Below are 21,609 nucleotides of genomic sequence, written 5' to 3'. Positions count from 1 at the left end.
ATGGCAATAGGACCCAAATAAAGAAAAGTGACATAAGCACTTGCAAGTCAGATGCATAGCATTAATAAAGAAGGCCAAAAGAGAATATGAAGAGAAACTTGCCGCAGAGGCTAAAACTCAGAGTAACCTTTTCAGGTATATCAGAAGCAGCCTGCGAGGGATCCGTGGGATGTTGGTCAAGAAACAGCAAAAGGACCGCTCAGGGAGGACAAAGACTATTGTGGAGAAACTGAATTCTTTACTTCGGTCTTTATGGAACAAGATGCAAGATCTGCCTGTACTGGAAATGGTTTTCATGTGTGGCGATGTGGAGGAACTGAAAAGTCTCAGTGAACCTGGAAGATGTACTGAGCCAAATTGACAAAATCACCTGTACCTGATGGCATACATTCAAGGGTACTGAAAGAACTCGAGCACTGATTTCTGATCTGTTAATATAAAACCTGTCGTTAAAATCATCTGTAATACCTGAAGATTGGAGGGTGGCCAGAATGAAGTCTATTTTTTTTTTTAAAAAAGGTTCCATGGGTGATCTGGTAAGCTTGACATCAGTGCCAGGCAAAATAATGGTAACTATTATGAAGAATAACATTACAGAACACACAAACATGGTTTAATGGGACAGAGTCAGCATGGGTTCAGCTGAGGGAAGTCTTGCCTCACCAATTTGCTTCATTTCTTTGAAAGCCTGAATAAATATATGGATATAAGGTGAGCCAATTGTAGTGCACCTCTATTTGGAAAGCTTTTGATAGTCCCTCAGACACCTGGGAAAATTAGTCATGGGACAGGAGGCAAGGTTCTGGTGTGGATTAGGAATTGGTTATTGGACAGAAAACAGAGGGTAGGGTTAAATAGCAATTTCTTTCAATGGAGGAGGGTGAGCAGTGGAGTGCTGCAGGGATTGGTACTGGGACCGGTGCTAGTAAACACATTTATAAATGATATGGAAATTGGAACAATAAGTGAGGTGATTTTAAATATGCAGATGACACAAGGTTGTTAACATGTGGACTGCAATATTATTTGTTACATTTGTATCCCTCATTTTCCCCACCTTTTTGCAGGCTCAATGTGGTTTACATATTACTGTTAACGGCGTTAGCCAATTCCGGTCTGAACAAATGTTATGATCCAAATACAGGTGATATTGTGGTAGATAAGGTGCATAATTGGTGGAACTTAGAGAGGTGGAGGAAGTCAGTCCGTTCAGAACACAGCTGCACGTCTTATCTTCCACCTGGACCGATATACTCATATCACCCCTCTCCTCAAGTCACTTCACTGGCTTCTGATCAGGTACCGCATACAGTTCAAGCTTCTCCTACTAACCTACAAATGCACTTGATCTGCAGCCCCTCCTTACCTCTCTACACTCATCTCCCCTTACGTTCCTATCCGTAACTTCTGCTCTCAAGACAAATCCCTCCTCTCAGTACCCTTCTCCACCACCGCCAACTCCAGGCTCCGCCCTTTCTGCCTCACCTCACCCCATGCTTGGAATAAATTCCTTGAGCCCATACGCCAGGCCCTCTCCCTGCCCATCTTCAAATCCTTGCTCAAAGCCCACCTCTTCAATGTCGCCTTTGGCACCTAACCACTACACCTCTATTCAGGAATCTTGACTGCCCCAACTTGACATTTCATCCTTTAGATTGTAAGCTCCTTCGAGCAGGGGCTGTCCTTCTTTGTTAAACTGTACAGCGCAACGTAACCCTAGTAGCGCTCTAGAAATGTTTAGTAGTATTACTAATGTCCATTACGGTCTTTGGCTACATTGTCTAGGTATTTTTATGGTTGGTCGGTGGGGTATGCTCTTCTGAACAGGTCTATCTTTAGTGCGTTCCAGAAATTTAGGTGCTCTAGTGTAGTTTTTACTGTTTTTGGCAGTGCGTTCCAGAAATTTAGGTGCTCTAGTGTAGTTTTTACTGTTTTTGGCAGTGCGTTCCATAGTTGTGCGCTTAAGTAGGAAAAGCTGGATGCATAGGTGGATTTGTATGTTGCTTGGGTAGTAGTGGTTTAGGTATGATCGTGCAGATTTTGTGGTGTTTCAGGTTGACAGGTCAATAAGGTGCCTCGCTGTAAATGATTTTGTGAAGTCATGCAGATTTTGAAAGTGATACGTTCTTTGGTTGCCAATGCAGTTTTTCTCAGTGGTTTGGCGCTGTCAAAATGCGTTTGTCCAAATATGTCTGGCTGCTGTGTTTTGGGTGGTCTGAAGTTTGATTTGATCCTTGCATCCCGCATAGATTCCATTACAGTAGTCTGCATGGCTTAGTACCATTGATTGTATTAGGTTACGAAATATTTCCCTCGGGAAGAATGGTTTCACACGTTTGTTTCCACATTGAGAAAAACATTTTCTTTATGGTGGAGTTCGCTTGGGACTTTAGTGAGAGGTTACGGTCGATTGTTACTCTGAGAATTTTCAGGCTGTCTGAGATAAGGAGGGTGTATCCTGGGGGTGTTAATGTTTGTGGGTTTGTATGTATTGTATTGGGATGAGATGATGTGTGTTTTCTGTGTTTAGTTGGAATGCATTTGCCCATGAGTTCATAATGTTTGTGGGTTTGTATGTATTGTATTGGGATGAGATGATGTGTGTTTTCTGTGTTTAGTTGGAATGCATTTGCCCATGAGTTCATAATGTTTGTGGGTTTGTATGTATTGTATTGGGATGAGATGATGTGTGTTTTCTGTGTTTAGTTGGAATGCATTTGCCCATGAGTTCATAATGTTTGTGGGTTTGTATGTATTGTATTGGGATGAGATGATGTGTGTTTTCTGTGTTTAGTTGGAATGCATTTGCCCATGAGTTCATAATGTTTGTGGGTTTGTATGTATTGTATTGGGATGAGATGATGTGTGTTTTCTGTGTTTAGTTGGAATGCATTTGCCCATGAGTTCATAATGTTTGTGGGTTTGTATGTATTGTATTGGGATGAGATGATGTGTGTTTTCTGTGTTTAGTTGGAATGCATTTGCCCATGAGTTCATGATGTTTAAACTGAGCTTGATTTCATTGGTGATATCTGTCAAATCATGTTTGTAGGGGATATATAATGTAATGTTGTCAGCGTAGATAAATGGGTTAAGGCCTTGTGTGGATAAGGTCTTGGCTAGTGGAGTTGTCATGAAGTTGAAAAGGATTGGTGATAGTGGTGATCCTTGTGGTACTCCGCAGCCTGGTTTCCACGGTGATGTTTTTTTTATTTCACTTGAGATGTTCTTGTGGTTAAAACCCTTAATCCAATTGAGTGCCACCACTGATTCCGAAGTATTCTAGGAGTCTTAGCGGTATGTTATAGTTAACCATGTCGAACGCACTTGACATAGCAATAGGCAAGAGTATCCTCCTCCAATTTGACATTTCCTGCTTGAATTTGGTTAGAGTAAGTAGTACTGTTTCGGTGCTGTGTAGGGGTCGAAAACCTGATTGTGACTTGTGTAGTATAGTGAATTTGTTTATGTAGTCATTGAGTTGTTGGTCACCAGTCCTTCCATTAGTTTGACTACTAATGGGATAGATGCTACTGGGCGGTAGTTGGTATTGTTTTTTTTTTTTCTTTTGGTATTGGGGTGAGCAGGATGCTGCTTTTTTTTCTTTAGGGTAGATAACTGTGCTGAAGCATGAAGTTTAAGTGGGATGTGAGATCTGTTATGAAGCAATGGGGGGCAGATTGTATTAGGTAGCTGGGGCAGGTGTCCAGTTGACAGTGGCTGTTGGGAGTATTTTTTTAATCGCCTGGGTAACTGTCGGCGCTGAGGAGAGCAAATGTTGACCATATTCGGTCAGCAGGGTATTCACCAGGGGTTGGGCCTAGATCATTAATGAAGTTTTCTATGTCCATGTAGTTCTGAGGTAAGGTTTTGCTTAGGTTTATGACTTTTTCATTGAAATATTTAGCAAGGTTGTCTGCAGATGGGATGCCAGTGTTGGTTGTGGTGACCGGCGTTATGTCTAGTAGTTTGTTCACGAGATGGTATCGTTTCTTCGTGTTTTTGTGGTCGGCCCAATTTTAGTTTTGTAGTACGACCTTTTGGTCTGCCTTATTGCGTATTTGTATTTCCTTTGTAGTTTCCATGTGTTTAATTTTTTCATTCGCGTTCCAGTTTCCTAGATTGTTTTTAGTTTTTTCAGTTCTTCATTGAACCACAGTATCGAGTTGTCTACGTGAAGTCCTTGTTTGTAAGGGTGTTATTTTGTCTATTATGTGGCTGCACCTTTTGTCCCATTCTGAGAGGTAATATATGGATTCCATTTGTGCTGTCCAATCGTTGTTGTATATCTGTTGCCAGAAAGTATCCGGATCTATTTGGCCTCTTGTGTGTTCTCGTGTGTGGAGAGAGCCCCTTTTCCGCCATTTTAGGGATATGTTTAGTTTGTAGTGGTTGGTCCATGGTGTTTCTCCATCTAGTTTGTGTTATGGTTAGGTTCTGATCAGTGGACAGTTTGAGAAGAGGTCGAGTGTATGACCTTTCGAGTGAGTTGTTTGCATGTGTGGCCATGTAAGATCACATAGATGAAGGAAATCCTTGCATTCTCGTGCATTGGTAGAGTTTGTGTCTTCAAGGTGAAGGTTAATGTCTCCTAATACTAGTGTATTGGAGTTGGATACACATATATTTGAAATGATGTCCATGAAGTCCGCCTGGCTTTTGTTCCAGTTGCATGGTGGTCTGTAGAATAGGACGCAATCTAGGTGGTCGAGCAGGGTTTTATGGTGGATTTTGATTGAGGCTATTTTGAGGTGGGTTGTTATAGATTCTGCAGTGGTTTCAATCGTGAAGTGAGATCGGTATATAAGCGCTATGCTCCCTCATTTTTTCTTTTCTGGTCCAGTGGGTGATTTTATATCCTGGAGGACATAGGTTTAAGATGATAGGGTCCTTATGATCATGGATCCAGGTTTCAGTGATGGAGTAGATAAAGTTTCGCTGATGTGATCCAGTCTGTTTTGTTTACTATGGATCTGGAGTTGACGTAGCCTATTTGAACGTTTGGTTTGGGTCTTCTGCGTTCGGTGTTATGCGGACTTTTGTTGTTTCTTGGTTTGTGTGGGTTTTTTATGACCTTTCTTTTCATTTTGTTGAGGATGTATGCTTGTTGGTTCTCTTCCTTTGTTTTGGTTAATGTCGGTGTGGTGTCTGGTCAGTATTCGGTTATTGAATAGTATAGGTATATTTTCTGCGAGAGGGGTGGTCATTGTTAGGTGGATCAGGGATAAGGAGTAGATTGCAAGGAGCAGTTTGGCGGTGTTCATTATGGTATCAATTCAGTTGTTTTTAAAAAGACTTTTGCTGTATTGTTTTTAAAAGAAGACTATTGCTGTATTAAACTTTGAAGAATATTCTCCCGGAACCTTGTATTTGCGTAGAGCGAATGCTACATACCTGTAGAAGATATTCTCCGAGGACAGCAGGCTGATTGTTCTCACTGATGGGTGACATCCACGGCAGCCCCTCCAATCGGAATCTTCACTAGCAAAGGCCTTTGCTAGCCCTCGCGTGCCCATGCGCACCGCGCATGCACAACCGTCTTCCCGCCCGAACCGGCTCGTGTTCATCAGTCCCGTATATAGCAAGACAAAGACAAGGAAAGACACAACTCCAAAGGGGAGGCGGGCGGGTTTGTGAGAACAATCAGCCTGCTGTCCTCGGAGAATTCTACAGGTATGTAGCATTCGCTTTCTCAGAGGACAAGCAGGCTGCTTGTTCTCACTGATGGGGTATCCCTAGCCCCCAGGCTCACTCAAAACAACAAACATGGTCAATTGGGCCTCGCAACAGCGAGGACATAACTGAGATTGACCTAACAACTTATCCAACTAACTGAGAGTGTAGCCTGGAACAGAATAAAAATGGGCCTAGGGGAGTGGAGTTGGATTCTAAACCCCGAACAGATTCTGAAGCACTGACTGCCCGAACTGACTGTTGCGTTGGGTATCCTGCTGCAGGCAGTAATGAGATGTGAATGTGTGGACAGATGACCACGCCGCAGCCTTGCAAATCTCTTCAATAGTGGCTGACTTCAAGTGGGCCACATACGCTGCCATGGCTCTAACATTATGAGCCTTGATATGATCCTCAAGAGCCAGCCCAGCCTGGGCGTAAGTGAAGGAAATGCAATCTGCTAGCCAATTGGAAATGGTGCGTTTCCCCACAGCCACTCCCCTCCTATTGGGATCAAAAGAAACAATTGGGCGGACTGTCTGTTGGGCTGTGTCCGCTCCAGATAGGCCAATGCTCTTTTGCAGTCCAATTTGTGCAGCTGACGTTCAGCAGGGCAGGAATGCAGACGGGGGAAAGAATGTTGTCAAGACAATTGACTGGTTCAGATGGAACTCCAACACTACCTTTGGCAAGAACTTAGGGTGAGTGCAGAGGACTACTCTATTATGATGAAATCTGGTGTAAGGGGCCTGGGCTACCAGGGCCTGACGCTCACTGACTCTACGAGCTGAAGTAACTGCCACCAAGAAAATGACCTTCCAGGTCAAGTACTTCAGATGGCAGGAGTTCAGTGGCTCAAAAGGAGGTTTCATCAGCTGGGTGAGAACGACATTGAGATCCCATGACACTGTAGGAGGTTTGACGGGGGGGGGGGGGGGGGGGGGGGGGCTTTGACAAAAGCAAACCTCTCATGAAGCGAACAACTAAAGGCTGTCCTGAGATCGGCTTACCTTCCACACGGTAATGGTATGCACTGATTGCGCTAAGGTGAACCCTTACAGAGTTGGTCTTGAGACCAGACTCAGACAAGTGCAGAAGGTATTCAAGCAGGGTCTGTGTAGGACAGGAGTGAGGATCTAAGGCCTTGCTGTCACACCATACAGCAAACCTCTTCCATAAAAAGAAGTAACTCCTCTTAGTGGAATCTTTTCTGGAAGCAAGCAAGACACGGGAGACACCCTCCGACAGACCCGAAGAGGCAACGTCTACGCTCTCAACATCCAGGCCGTGAGAACCAGAGACTGGAGGTTGGGATGCAGAAGCGCCCCTTCATCCTGTGTGATGAGGATCGGAAAACACTCCAATCTCCATGGTTCTTTGGAGGACAACTCCAGAAAGAGAGGGAACCAGATCTGACGCGGCCAAAAAGGAGCAATCAGAATCATGGTGCCTCAGTCTTGCTTGAGTTTCAACAAAGTCTTCCCCACCAGAGGTATGGGAGGATAAGCATACAGCAGGCCTTCCCCCCTCCCCCCCAATCCAGGAGGAAGGCATCAGATGCCAGTCTGCCGTGGGCCTGAAGTCTGGAACAGAACTGAGGGACCTTGTAGTTGGCTCAAGATGCAAAGAAATCTACCAAGGGGGTGCCCCACACCTGGAAGATCCGGCGCACTACTCTGGAGTTGAGCGACCACTCGTGAGGTTGCATAATCCTGCTCAACCTGTCGGCCAGACTGTTTACGCCTGCCAGATATGTGGCTTGGAGCAACATGCCGTAACGGCGAGCCCACAGCCACATGCTGACGGCTTCCTGACACAGGGGGCGAGATCTGGTGCCCCCCTGCTTGTTGATGTAATACATGGCAACCTGGTTGTCTGTCTGAATTTGGATAATTTGGTGGGACAGCCGATCTCTGAAAGCCTTCAGAGCGTTCCAGACCGCTCGTAACTCCAGGAGATTGATCTGCAGATCGCGTTCCTGGAGGGACCAGCTTCCCTGGGTGTGAAGCCCATCGACATGAGCTCCCCACCCCAGGAGAGACGCATTTGTAGTCAGCACTTTTTGTGGCTGAGGAATTTGGAAAGGGCGTCCCAGAGTCAAATTGGACCAAATCATCCACCAGTACAGGGATTTGAGAGAACTCGTGGACAGGTGGATCACGTCCTCTAGATCCCCAGCAGCCTGAAACCACTGGGAAGCTAGGGTCCATTGAGCAGATCGCATGTGAAGACGAGCCATGGGAGTCGCATGAACTGTGGAGGCCATGTGGCCAAGCAATCTCAACATCTGCCGAGCTGTGATCTGCTGGGACGCTCGTACCCGGGAAACGAGGGACAGCAGATTGTTGGCCCTTGTCTCCGGAAGATAGGCATGAGCCGTCCGAGAATCCAGCAGAGCTCCTATGAATTTGAGTCTCTGTACTGGGAGAAGATGGGACTTTGGATAATTTATCACAAACCCCAGTAGCTCCAGGAGTCGAATAGTCATCTGCATGGACTGTGGAGCTCCTGCCTCAGAATTGTTCTTCACCAGCCAATCGTCGAGATAAGGGAACACGTGCACTCCCAGCCTGCGAAGCGCTGCTGCTACTACAGCCAGGCACTTCATGAACACCCTGGGTGCAGAGGCGAGCCCAAAGGGTAGCACAAAGTACTGGAAGTGACGTGTGCCCAGACGAAATCGCAGATACTGCCTGTGAGCTGGCAATATCGGGATGTGCGTGTAGGCATCCTTCAAGTCCAGAGAGCATAGCCAATCGTTTTCCTGAATCATGGGAAGAAGGGTGCCCAGGGAAAGCATCCTGAACTTTTCCTTGACCAGATATTTGTTCAGGGCCCTTAGGTCCAGGATGGGAAGCATCCCCCCTGTTTTCTTTTCCACAAGGAAGTACCTGGAATAGAATCCCAGCCCTTCTTGCCCGGATGGCACGGGCTCGACCGCATTGGCGCTGAGAAGGGCGGAGAGTTCCTCTGCAAGTACCTGCTTGTGCTGGAAGCTGTAGGACTGAGCTCCCGGTGGGCAATTTGGAGGCTTCGAGGCCAAATTGAGAGCGTACCCTTGCCGGACTATTTGAAGAACCCAACGGTCGGAGGTTATGAGAGGCCACCTTTGGTGAAAAACTTTCAACCTCCCCCCGACCGGCAGATCGCTCGGCACGGACACGTTGATGTCGGCTATGCTTTGCTGGAGCCAGTCAAAAGCTCGTCCCCTGCTTTTGCTGGGGAGCCGTGGGGCCTTGCTGAGGCGCACGCTGCTGACGAGAGCGAGCGCGCTGGGGCCGCAGGCTGGCGAGAGGGAGGATTGTACCTACGCTTACCAGAAGAGTAGGGGACAGCCCTCCTTCCCCCATAAAAACGTCTACCTGATGAGGTAGATGCTGAAGGCTGCCAGCGGGAGAATTTGTCGAAAGCGTTATCCTGCTGGTGTAGCTGTTCTACCACCTGTTCGACCTTTTCTCCAAAAATGTTGTCCGCTCGGCAAGGGGAGTCTGCAATCCGCTGCTGGATCCTATTCTCCAGGTCGGAGGCACGCAGCCATGAGAGTCTGCGCATCACCACACCTTGAGCAGCGGCCCTGGACGCAACATCAAAGGTATCAAATACTCCTCTGGCCAGGAATTTTCTGCACGCCTTCAGCTGCCTGACTACCTTCTGAAACGGCTTGGCTTGCTCAGAAGGGAGCTTGTCCACCAAGTCCGCCAACTGTCGCACATTGTTCCGCATATGGATGCTTGTGTAGAGCTGGTAGGAGTGAATCTTGGCCACGAGCATAGAGGAATGATAGGCCTTCCTCCCAAAGGAGTCTAAGGTTCTGGAGTCTCTGCCCGGGGGTGCCGAAGCATGCTCTCTAGGACTCTTAGCCTTCTTTAGGGCCAGATCTACCACACCAGAGTCGTGAGGCAACTGAGTGTGCATCAGCTCTGGGTCCCCATGGATCCAATACTGGGATTCGATCTTCTTGGGAATGTGGGGATTAGTTAATGGCTTGGTCCAGTTCGCCAGCAATGTCTTTTTTTAGGACATGATGCATGGGTACTGTGGACGCTTCCTTAGGTGGAGAAGGACAGTCCAAGAGCTCAAACATCTCAGCCCTGGGCTCATCCTCCACGACCACCGGGAAGGGGATGGCCGTAGACATCTCCCAGACAAAGGCCGCGAAAGACAGACTCTCGGGAGGAAAAAGCTACCTTTCAGGGGAGGGAGTGGGGTCAGAAGGAAGGCCATCAGACTCCTCGTCTGAGAAATATCTGATGTTCTCCTCCTCCCATGAGGCCTCACCATCGGTATCAGACACAAGTTCACGAACCTGTGTCTGAAGCCGTGCCCGACTCAACTCCGTGGAAACACGGCCACGGTAGGAGCGTTGAGAGGTGGACTCCCTCGCCAGCACTGGCGAAGCTCCCTCCACCGACGTCGTCGGGGAGTCTGCCTGGGAGGCGGCTGTAGCCGGTACCGCAAGCGGTACCGATACCGGAGACCTCACCTTGGGCAAAGGGCCAGCCGTCGCCTCACCCGACGGTACCGGTGGCGCAAGCACCCCCGGTACAGTAGGAGAAGGGCGAAACAGCTCTCCCAGAATCTCTGGAAGAACGGCCCAGAGACTCTCGTGCAGAGCGGCTGTGGAGAGAGCCTGAGAAGCCGATGCAGGCGTCGAGGTCAGAGTCTGTTCCGGGCGTGGAGGCGGTTCCGGGCTGTCCAGGGGGGAGCGCATCGATGACACCTGAATAGAGGGTGAGCGGTCCTCCCGATGCCGATGCCTACTGGGTGCCGACTCCCGCGGCGACCCAGAGCTCTTGGTACCGAGACCGGAAGGAGACCAGTGTTGATGCTGCTTCAACTTCTTCTTCAAGCGAAGCATGTCACCGGAGCTTCCCGGTACCGACGAGGAGGACGTAGAATCCAACTGTCGCTTCCTCGGGCCGAGGCCGAAGAAGGTCAATCTCGGGGGGGGGGGGGGGGGGGCTGTACCGCAGGAGCCCTCAGGGCAGGAGGAGACCCACCCGAAGGCTCACCGCCACCAGCAGGGGAATGGACAGCCCTCACCTGCACTCCAGACGAAGCACCACCGTCTGACATCAGCAATAGCGGAGGTCCCGGTACCACCGACGTCGACGCAGCCTTCCGATGTCTCGGTACCGACGATGCAGGAGGTAGAAGCCTCGATGCAGTCGATGCTGATGCAGAGGTCGAAGACTTCGATGCTGTCGACGTCGATGCACTCGACGAGTCCCGTGCTGTTGTCGTCGAAGAGCCCGAGAACAACACGTTCCGCTGGGCCAATCTTGCTACCTGAGTCCAAAAGAGCACAAAGACTACAGGCCTGCGGGCAGTGCCCAGCCCCCAGACACTGAAGACACGAAGCGTGCCTATCAGTGAGTGAGATTACCCGGGCACACTGGGTGCACTTCTTGAAGCCGCTGGAAGACTTCGATGACATGGGCGGAAAAATCACGCCGGTGAAATCAAAATTCGCGATGATGACGAAAGGCACCAAAAGGAAGGGAGGAAAAAAACCCGTACCGAGGCCAAATAGGCCGGTCCCGAAAGCGAAAGGAAACTTACGTGGGGAAAAAGCTGGAAACACGGGAAAGGGGTGAAGACCTGATCGGTCTTTTTTTTTTTTTAAAGCGAAAATCGCGAAGACGCGCGAGGTCAACTTGAGGGGCACGAAACGGCGGCAAAACATGACCGTCCCGAGTGCGGACAAAAGAAGACTGACGAACACGAGCTGGTTCGGGTGGGAAGACGGTCGCACATGCGCGGTGCGCATGGGCACGCAAGGGCTAGCAAACGCCTTTGCTAGTGAAGATTCCGATTGGAGGGGCTGCCGTGGACGTCGCCCATCAGTGAGAACAAGCAGCCTGCTTGTCCTCGGAGAACAATCTTGATCTCCTTAAAAGCTGCAAGGCCTCCATCGTGCGACGGTAACGTTATGTCATAGTGGTGTGACTTAGCGGGATCTAGCATTCTCGTGATAATAAGTTTAGTGACAGAGTGTGCGCTTCTTTATTTTGACGGCCGGCGCTGCTTACAGTATGCAGCGATCAGTCATATCCTAGTGCTGCGGTTCTCTATTCTCTTTCCTGGTGAATCTTGAAGGAGGTTTAATAGGCTGGAGTGGAAGTGAGCCTATCTAGTCCACTGTAAGCAAGGGAGTCATTTGGTTAATCTGTTTTCACTGCCCTGCGCAGCTGTCTTTGGTGTTCACGAAAGACCTTAGGAAATTGGAAGACTGGGCATTGAAATAGCACATTATTTAATGTGGACAAATGCAAGGTGATGCACATTGGAAAGAACCCAAATGTTACCTGATGCTAGGGTCCACCTTGGGGGTCAGCACTCAAGAAAAAGATCTCGGTGTCGTAGATAACTGAAATCTGCTCCATGTGCGGTGGCCAAAAAAGCAAACAGGATGCTAAGAATTATTAGTAAAGGGATGGTGAATAAGACCAAAAATACTATATCGCCTCTGTTGCTCCATGGTGTTCAGTTCTAGTTGCTGTATCGCAAAAAAGATATAGCGGAATTAGAAAAGCTTCAAAGAATAGCAACCAGAATGATGATAAAGGGGCTGGAATGCCTCTCGTATGAGGAAAAGCTAGAGGTTAGGGCTCTTCAGTTTGGAAAATACATAAGGGGACATGTGGTGTAGAACAAGTAGAAGTAAATAAAAAAAATCTTTTTAATTTTTTTTTTTTTTTTTTTTGTATTCCAAAAGTACAGACTAGGGGACACTTGAGGAAATTACATAGAAACACCTTTAAAACATAGGAGGAAATATTTTTTTACTCAATGAATAGTTAAGCTCTAGAACTCTTTGCCAGAGGATTTGGTAATAGCGGTTAAGATCTCTGGATTTTAAAAGTTTGGACAAGATCCTGGAGGAAAAGTCCACAGTCTGTTGAGACAGACATGGGGAAGCAACTGCTTGCCCTGGGATTTGTAGTATGAAATGTTTGCACGATTTGGGTTTGTCAGGTACTTGTGACCTGGCTTGGTCACTGTTTAGAAACAGGATACTGGGGTAGATGGACCATTGGTCTGACCCAGTATGGCTACTCATGCTATGTTCTCCTCTATGGAAAGAGTACGGAGTCCCCCAGGGCTTGCCACTATGTCTGTTCAACTTAATGATTGTCCCCCTTGCACAATCCCTATCCAAACAAGGCTTCAACCCCTTCATATATGCCAATGACGTGTCCATCTTTATTTTTTCAAAAAGAGCCTGTCTGAAATAATGACAAGATCACAGACTGCTTAAACACCATGGCACTGTGGGCATCGGCTTTCAAGTTAAAGTCGAACAGGGAAAATACTGTCTAATACATTGTTTCTGCATGAGTAAGCTCTGTATATAAGCTACAAACGATAGTGCATAAAAATTTATAAAAAAATTGATACAAACCAAAGAAGAATTTTTTGTTATATAAGCATAGTTGAAACATGGACTAAGTTATTGCAGAACACTTATTTTGAGGTAGTTGACAGCACTATTGGTGGTTGGGGGTAGTCGATGATTATAACTGAGTCACTAAAGCTGAGGCTTTAAGGAAGCACAAAAAAGTGCCTGTGTGACAGTATATGAGATCCCCTAATTAAAGCATAAATAAGTGTGAGCTGCTCCACTGACTGTTGTATATGGTTCAAATTATTAGTGGTGGAGGGTTGCCATTTTTTGCTATATTTTTTAATACTAACATCGCCATACAACTCCAAACACTTAGATTAATGCTATGGGAACAGTGCTACCAATATCAGATAAAAATCCTAGGAAGCACCATAGACTGCAATTTTACACTTGATACCCAGACTTCTAACACCATGAAGAAAATGTTTTCACACATTGTGGAAACTGAAGCGAATTAAAAATTATTTCCTAACGCACGTTCCACACCCTAGTCCAATCCATGGTCCTCGCCCACGCAGATTACTGCAATGGAATATATGCCGGATGCAAGGAACAAACACTAAAGAAGCCTCAAATGGCACAGAACACAGCAGCCAGACTAATATTCAGAAAAAAATCAATTTGAAAGTGGAAGACCGCTATTACAAGACTTAAGACCTACACTGACTACCAAATCAAAGCACATCTTCAAGATATGCTCCCTGGCCTACAGGATAATCTACTTCCTTGCACCACAAGATATGTTCCCTGGACTGCAAGGCAACAGTTTGTGGGAGCAATGGCCAGGAACTGTATGACCAGCCAGCAATACATGATCAGTGGAAAGAATATACAGAGAAGTTATATGAAGGTGAACAGAACCACCTGACAGACAAAGATGAGACTGGAGCTGGAACCAAATATTCTGGACGAAGTCATGTGGGCAATGAAGCAATTAGCCAACTGAAAAGACCCAGGAATTAATGGTATACCAACAGAACTGCTCAAGCCCGTACCAGTGGTAGCATTAACAGCATTATGCTAATATGTATGGAACATATGTGAGTGGCCAAAAGATTGGAAAAGATCAGTTTTTTTTGTTTTCCCAATTCCAAAGAAGGGGGGATACAAAGGGATGCACAAATTACTGCACCATAGCTCTGATAACATGCAAGCAAATTCCTGCTGATAATTCAACAGCGCTTGAGGATAACCATTGACAGGAAGTTGTCAGATGTGCAAGCTGGCTTCAGGAAAGGCAGAGGCACTTGTAATTATATTGCCAACCATTGATGGATTACAGAAAAAGCTAGGGAGTACCAGAAAGATCTCTACATGTTTTATCGATTTATTCGAAGGCTTTTGATGTGCTTGAGCACAATAAGCTCTGGACCTGCCTGAAGAAGAGTACACCACCACACCTGATTGAACTCATAAGATCACTCTATTGAGATCAAGAAGCTACAGTTCCAATGCCATATGGAGACACAGATTGGTTCAAGATTGGAAAGGGCACACAAGGATGCATCCGGTCACCAGCAGCTTTCAACATGTATGCTGAAACCGTCATGGATGAGCAGGCCTGGATGAGTCCAAGATTGGTGTGAAAGTAGGTGGCAGAAACATCGACTACCTCCGATTTGCTGATACCACCCTGCTGGCTGAAAATAAAGATCTTGAACATCTCATCAGGAAATTCAAAGTGAGAAGGCTGGACTGCACCCGAACATCAGACCATGACAGCAAAAAAATGTGAATGTTGACATCAAGATCAACAATGAATAAATTGAAATTAATCATGATGGTGTGCACCCCTGAGATCAAGAGACTGCTGACACTTGTGTGATGGTCAGCATGAACAAAATCTGGAAGAACAAGGACATCAGCCTGGCAACCAAATGTAAATTGGTCAGTGCAATCATCTTTCCAATAGCAACATATGGATGTGAATCTTGGACACTGAGGCAGACAGGCGAAAATTTTAATTATGGTGCTGGAGACTGCTACGCATCCCATGGACAGTGAAAACAAACTAAGCAGTTCTGGAACATATCAAACAAAAAAATCTCTCACTGGAGGCCAAGGCAGCAAAACAGTTTTCCTATTTTGGTCACATGTGAAGCAAGTCTCTTGAAACACATCATGCTTGGAATGGTTAGTGGGAAAAGAAAGAGGATACCCAAGAACTTGCTTGATAGATACTATCAAGGAAGGTACTAAAATGAACATAGCAGAACTGAAAGGAGCTGAGAGAGATCTGAAGATATGGTGAACACTGATACATAGTGACCTAGAGCTATTCTTGACTGATCGGATAAGGAAGGAAGGAATATATAACCTAACAGAACTTCCAATATGCAACGTAATCATGAACGCAAGAAACTACCTCAGCCTACGCTTCCTCAGATGTCTAGGACTAAAATACAAATCAACATACAAAACCAGCTTATACGTATGCACCAAATTATGGAACACACTATCAAGACATCAAATGCACAAATAACTTGCATTCCAAAAACACCTCAAAGCCTACTTCAGACAATCCCATCTTGATAAACCATCAGCCAATCACACTACAACACTGATCAAGGCCTGCACCGACCCTAACCTGATCTGTAACATGTTACAGGTCATAATTTATCTGTTAGCCACATTGAACCGACACTCAGTTTGGAAAATGTGGGGTACAAATACTGAAATAAAATAAACATCTGCTACTGGTACAATGGAACAAGTGAAACTGATATAGAGTTCTACACAAACAATATGAAATAGAATACCACCACACCTGTTACATGCAAAATGTAGACCTTACCAAAGACAGAACAAGAGATCACAAATAGAAATAGAAATATGAAGACAAGTCGACTTGTACCACAACTTGAGAAAAACAAGTGCCTTTTGTCCTCAATTCTGTTCAACAGAAACATCAGTTATGCGCATTTCCCAATTTTAAAATCAAACTAATATTTTTTTTTTTTTTTTTTACAAGCATGTTCTAGTCTTTCTGCTTTCTTCTGCCCTGTTTCCAGTGGGTGCTGTCTATTTGTCCTGTGACCACATCTCTGACCACTCACTGTACTCTTTAGTTCACTATATCTACATTTCATCTACCTATCAACTTTCCAGCTCCTGCTTGCAACCTAGCTCTCCCATTTCTCCTGTCCCCACTCCTTCCATGGCGGCCTCCCTTCTATCTTTCACCCACTCACCATTCCTACTTTTCTACCCTCTGTACTTACCAGCCTCATCTGCTTAACCCCCGTGGCCTTTTTCTTAATGTAAGAATGGCCATACTGGGTCAGATCAGTGGTCCATCTAGCCCAGTATCCTGCTTTCAACAGTGGCCAATTCAAGTCATGAGTAGCAAGATAATACAACTGAAACCAGGAGTAAGCAGAGGCTTCCCTGTTTCTCTCTCAGTAAGCCTAGAAAAGTTCTATCCTTTAATCATTTTGGCCGCCCTTCTTTGACCCTTTTCTAACTCTGCTATCTTTTAAGATAGTGATCAGAATTGCACACAGTACTCAAGGTGTGATCACACCATGGAGTGGTAGAAGCATTACAATAATTCTTTGTATTATTTCTATCCCTTTCCTAATAATTCCCCAAGCTTGCTTTTTTTTTCTTTGCTGTTGCCACACACTGAGCAGATTTCAGTGTATTGTCCATGATGACACCTAGATCTTTTTTTCTTGGGTACTGACTGCTAGGGTGGAACCTAGAATCAAATAACTTAGATTATTCTTCCCCATGTGTACCATCTTACACCCATCCACACTAAATCCCATTTGCTACCTTCACATGGTTCTTCCATGCCTGGCCTCTCTCTCCTCCCCCTCCCACTTGTAGCCCGACATCTTCTGTCCACTCACCCTTATGGTCCAGCAGCTCTCATCTCCCATCCCACCCCCATAAAAAGTGCAGTATCAATCCAGGCTGGGAGGGAACAAAAAACTGCAGGAGACGAGGCTACAATAACCCCAGCATCATGCTCCTTTCCAGACCGTAAAAAGCAAACTGCATTGATACATTTTATTTCTGGTGTCTTGCACCAGAAGTGAAAGACTGGTAAACATGATTTGCTGCCTGAATGACATTGGGGTTCTTGTAGCTGCATCTTCAATGCTGGGCTGTTGCCTACTGCTGTTTGCACCAGCTGGCCTTACAATACACCTCCCAGGTGTTCTCAACATACCAGTTAAAAATTGCTGGTTTAAATGTTATGGGAGGAGCCAGAAGAAGGGGGGAAAGTTCAAATAGGTAGCAGATGTTGTTGTGGAGGGCTCTGACAATGGAATACAGCTTTAGGAATTGTCCTTCCACTACACAACCAAAAACCAACATGGCTCTCAGGTACCAGGAATTTATAAATTAATTACTAAAATGGATAAGGTCATAAGTGGTCTCTATCTCTTTATCTAGAGAGACTGAGACTCAAAGGTGGGCATTGTGAACATTATAGAAGCACTGCACTTGCTGCTTGTCATAATAAAGTTAAATTTAAACTGCCAAACATTCTTCTAACTTTTGTAGACCTTCCTTTTCCTCTGGGATGTCCACTCTGCTGGTATCATTTTTATTTATTTGTTGCATTTGTATCCCACATTTTCCCACCTATTTTCAGGCTCAATGTGGTTTATATAGTTCAACTCTGGCAGAAAAAACAAATACATAAGTTATTGTGGTTGAATAAGGTTATAAGGTTCATGTGTTTACCTTCTAACCATTCAGCCATGTTGCTCACAAATATATTGAATAGAATTGGACCCCAGTACTGATCCTTGGCAGGCCACTACTCACATTTCCTTCTACCACCCTCTTCATTTGTTAACCAGTTTCTAATCAGTTCGTCACTTCAGGTCCTAACTTCAGCCTGCCGAGCTTCCTCAAGAGCACCCTATGAGAAAGTGTCAAAAAGGCTTTGTTAAATCCCAGTAGACTACATCTAGCACGTATCCTTGATCAAATTCTCCGGTTGCCCACGGGTCCTTCCCATTTTCCGGTTGCCCAGTCACAGAATTCAGTTGGATTTGTTTGGCACAATTTACCTTTGGTAAAACCACATTGTCTCAGATCTTGTAACTTGTTGGATTCCAGGAAATTCATCATTTTCCTCAGCAGTGCTTCTGTTTCCAATTAGCGAAGTGAGGCTTACCGGCTCAGTTTCCCACTTCTGTGCCACCACTTTTGTGAAGAGGGACCACATCCACTCTTCAGTTCTGTGGAACTTGTCTCTAAAGATTTATTTAAATATATCTGTAAGAGGACCTGCCAAAATCTATGAGCACCCTCAGTATCCTGGGGTGGATCCTATTCAGTCCCATGGCTTTGTCCACATTCAATTTTTCAATTTGTTCATAAACAGTTTCTTCCATGAACAGTGTGATGATGTACTTTCCTCATATATACCTTTTGCCAGTCAACCAAGTATTTGTTTAGTATGCTTGCTTTTTCCTTCTCCCTATATAGCAGGTCACAGCATCTATATCTTAAAATTCTACTTTAGCCTTCCTCCTTTCACAAATATACCCCTCCCCCCCCCCAAAAAAAAAACAAAAAAAAAACACTCCTTATGTTTCTAGTCATGTATTCTGCTTTTGCCAGTTATAGATCTCCACTTGCATTCTGTATTCTTTCCTGTGTTGCTGAGTTACCCAATTTATTCTTCTGGTTAAACCTTGCTGCCTCATCCATACCTTCTTATATACTATTATAACAAACCAACCAACCTGTACAACAGCCATATGACAATGTATCCATGTACACACTAAATAGATTTTTAAGGTTACATAAACTCTTCCAATAATTCCCACATCTTCCTACATCAAGTTGTCATCTCATATTTGTGGACAGTACACACCTACTGTAAGCCACATTGAGCCTGCAAAGAGGTGGGAAAATGTGGGATACAAATGCAATAAATAAAATAAATATTCACCAAAAATGAAAAAGTGCTTAAGACCATGTAGCCTGCTGGATTCAATACATATGGCATCTGTTCCTGACATACTGCACCAAGAATTTTGACAGTAATAATCCACCTTTCCTGGGTCAGGTGACTTCTCATTACTGATGGGAAGAGCTTCTCAGACCTTCCCTGGAGATAACCTAGCTAGTCGGATTACTAGTATAATGAATGCATGAGATCTGCATTCACTGAATATCTATTTTATGCAAGTTTCTCATGCATATTCATAAATCCAATAACCCCACTGGCTTGTGTCTCCAGGAGAGGGTTGAAGCTCTGGACTAGAGAATTGCCTACCTGCTGCTTTTCCTTGACAGTCATGGGAAAGATGAAGGCACCTCCCCAGAGAAACTCTGCATATCATTTACTGTGCATCCAGAGGGGTACATGGGCTATATTATGACCTTGGTTAAAGGACTAGATTTAGGCAGTTTAGGGCCACATTTTGCGGTTAATTGGAAAATAGAAATACAAGACACATTCACACCTATTGATTAGTTATAAATGGGTTCCATTGTAAAAAAAAAAAAAAACCAAAAACAAAAATCCTAAGCCTATGGAAAGAGTACAGCAATACTATTTATGTAAAAACTTTTCAGAGATCTAAGATTGGGACCTGGGATACACATTAGGTTAAATTTTCTTTTCTGAATGTGTAAAACATTTTTTTCAAGCTAATGTCAACAACCACATAGCTGTTTCATGGGTTTCCAACAAAGGCGAAGTTTGATATTGTGGTTTAGCAAATGTTCAGATTTCAGTTTTTTTACTTGAAGTTTTAATTAAATTTTTTATATTTATAACTTTCAGGGTGTGTCTGTATGGGATAAAGTATTGGCAAAAGGTGTGTGTGTGGAGGGGGGGGGGGTGGTGGTGGGGGAGAATACTAGTGTTGAATTTATTTGATGAACCAGTGATGTAAACCTAGGTTACATTTTATAGCTGCTATTTTTATTACATGCAATGTTCTGGCAATATAGGATTTTTAACTTTAATTTTTAGATAAACATAATTCAGCTCCTTGATGGAGCAGATTGTGTTTGTATTGACTAGAACTTCATGAAGGTTCTATTTTTTATCTAAACTATATGGTAAAATTCTATGAAAAGCCTGATGGGAGTGCTCGCTTGATTGACACCAAACTCTTACCACTCTGCATGGGAGTAACTTTTTTTTTTTTTTGCCTTTATAAATGTGCTATAAAATTTTTCTTAATGTCTAGATGACCTGACAGGAGCAGCTCTCATCCCTGCATCCCCAGAGGCCTGGGCTCCCTATCCACTATACACCACGGAACTGACCCCAGCCATTCCCCATGCTGCGTTCACTTACCCAGCGGCTGCTGCAGCTGCCGCAGCACTTCACGCTCAGGTGAGTCTGCCCGGCACACTGCTTACCACTTCCCATTCAAGGCCATGCCCACTTCCCAGGTGCTTTGGTAGCACACAGTGCATGGCACCCAGTACTGCTGGCCTAACATTGCTCACTATAATCAATACTTGGCTTCTTTCACCTGCTTGATTACTAAATTCTTGTTTGTGTGGGGTTTTTTTTGATGGGAGGTACACATAATAAAATTTGGAACCTATTTGGGAAAACAAGAAGTGGAAATAAATATTGTACAGTTGCTTGCCTGTAACATGTTCTCAGAGGGGAGAGCAGGACAAGTGATGTCAGAGCCTAGGCTACAGAAATTGAGAAGTGTTGTGAATTGAGGGGTCCCGAGCCCCCCAAGAAGGCTGGAGTGACCTTAAATCTGACTCCATCTCTAAATAGCACTAGTACTGGGGTAATCAAGGAGTTGTGAAGTTCTAAAAGGAATTGCCACTAAGAGAGATGTTAGGTCTAAGGAAAAGATACCAGCCTTATGACAAACTGGATTTATGTCACAAGTTATAGAATGCAGTGAAAGATGGTGGAGTGAGTTCCTATTTCTTTGGACAGACTATATAAGGTCTAGACATTAAAAGATATTTGAGTTATGAAAGATACATAAGAGTTTTTTTTGGAGTTATTACAGAAGATACATAAGATGTTTGATATAGTGTAGAAACAGAGTTCAGGGACTGATGCTCTGCGGGGCTTCCACTTGCTGAGGGGCAAATTCTTGTGTTGTCCCTATGGTAGGTGACAGTGCCTAGTTAGGGATCGTTAGGGGTTTAGATACAGCTAGGGGACTAACACAAACATAGTTTTAGGGACATGTAAATACTTGGATACAGCTTAGGTACTAACCCAGATTTAGTCAGAAATAGTGTAGAGAATTTAGCGAGCATGGTTAGAGTAGTTAGGGAATGACGGAACGGACATTTGAGTCCTTCAGCATACATTTTGCACGGTGCATGTCCCCCGCCTTATCTATCTGTCTACCCAGCGCAGGGTAACACAGTAGAGGGGGTGTGCCATTAAGGGAACCCCGAGACGTTGGTGTGACCTTTCGGATTTCCTCCGTGTACCTGTAGTTTGTTGTCACGTTAGTTGTGATAACCTACGGAGTTGGTGATTTTTAGTAGTATTCATAGTCGGATTTCTTTTGGCAATTTTATATTCGGATTTCTTGTGGAGATAATAGTGACAG

General features: G+C 45.0%; 1 protein-coding gene across 2 annotated transcripts in view; it reads left to right on the top strand.

The window, feature by feature from the left end:
* RBPMS2 (RNA binding protein, mRNA processing factor 2) overlaps nt 1-21,609 on the top strand; it is a 143,656-nt gene that overhangs the window by 82,950 nt on the left and 39,097 nt on the right. Inside the window, exon 6 of one of the 2 annotated variants that reach the window (XM_030187932.1) lies at nt 20,254-20,402. The exons of the other annotated variant lie outside the window; for it this stretch is intronic. Within the exon in view, the coding sequence (XP_030043792.1) occupies nt 20,254-20,402 (149 nt within the window). The remainder of the gene's footprint in view (nt 1-20,253; nt 20,403-21,609) is intronic. 2 annotated transcript variants of the gene reach the window in all.

This window comes from Microcaecilia unicolor, chromosome 1, assembly GCF_901765095.1.
Source record: "Microcaecilia unicolor chromosome 1, aMicUni1.1, whole genome shotgun sequence".
NCBI classification, from domain to species: domain Eukaryota; kingdom Metazoa; phylum Chordata; class Amphibia; order Gymnophiona; family Siphonopidae; genus Microcaecilia; species Microcaecilia unicolor.
Note: the sequence above shows the minus strand (reverse complement) of the source record. Positions and strands in the feature narration are given on the sequence as shown.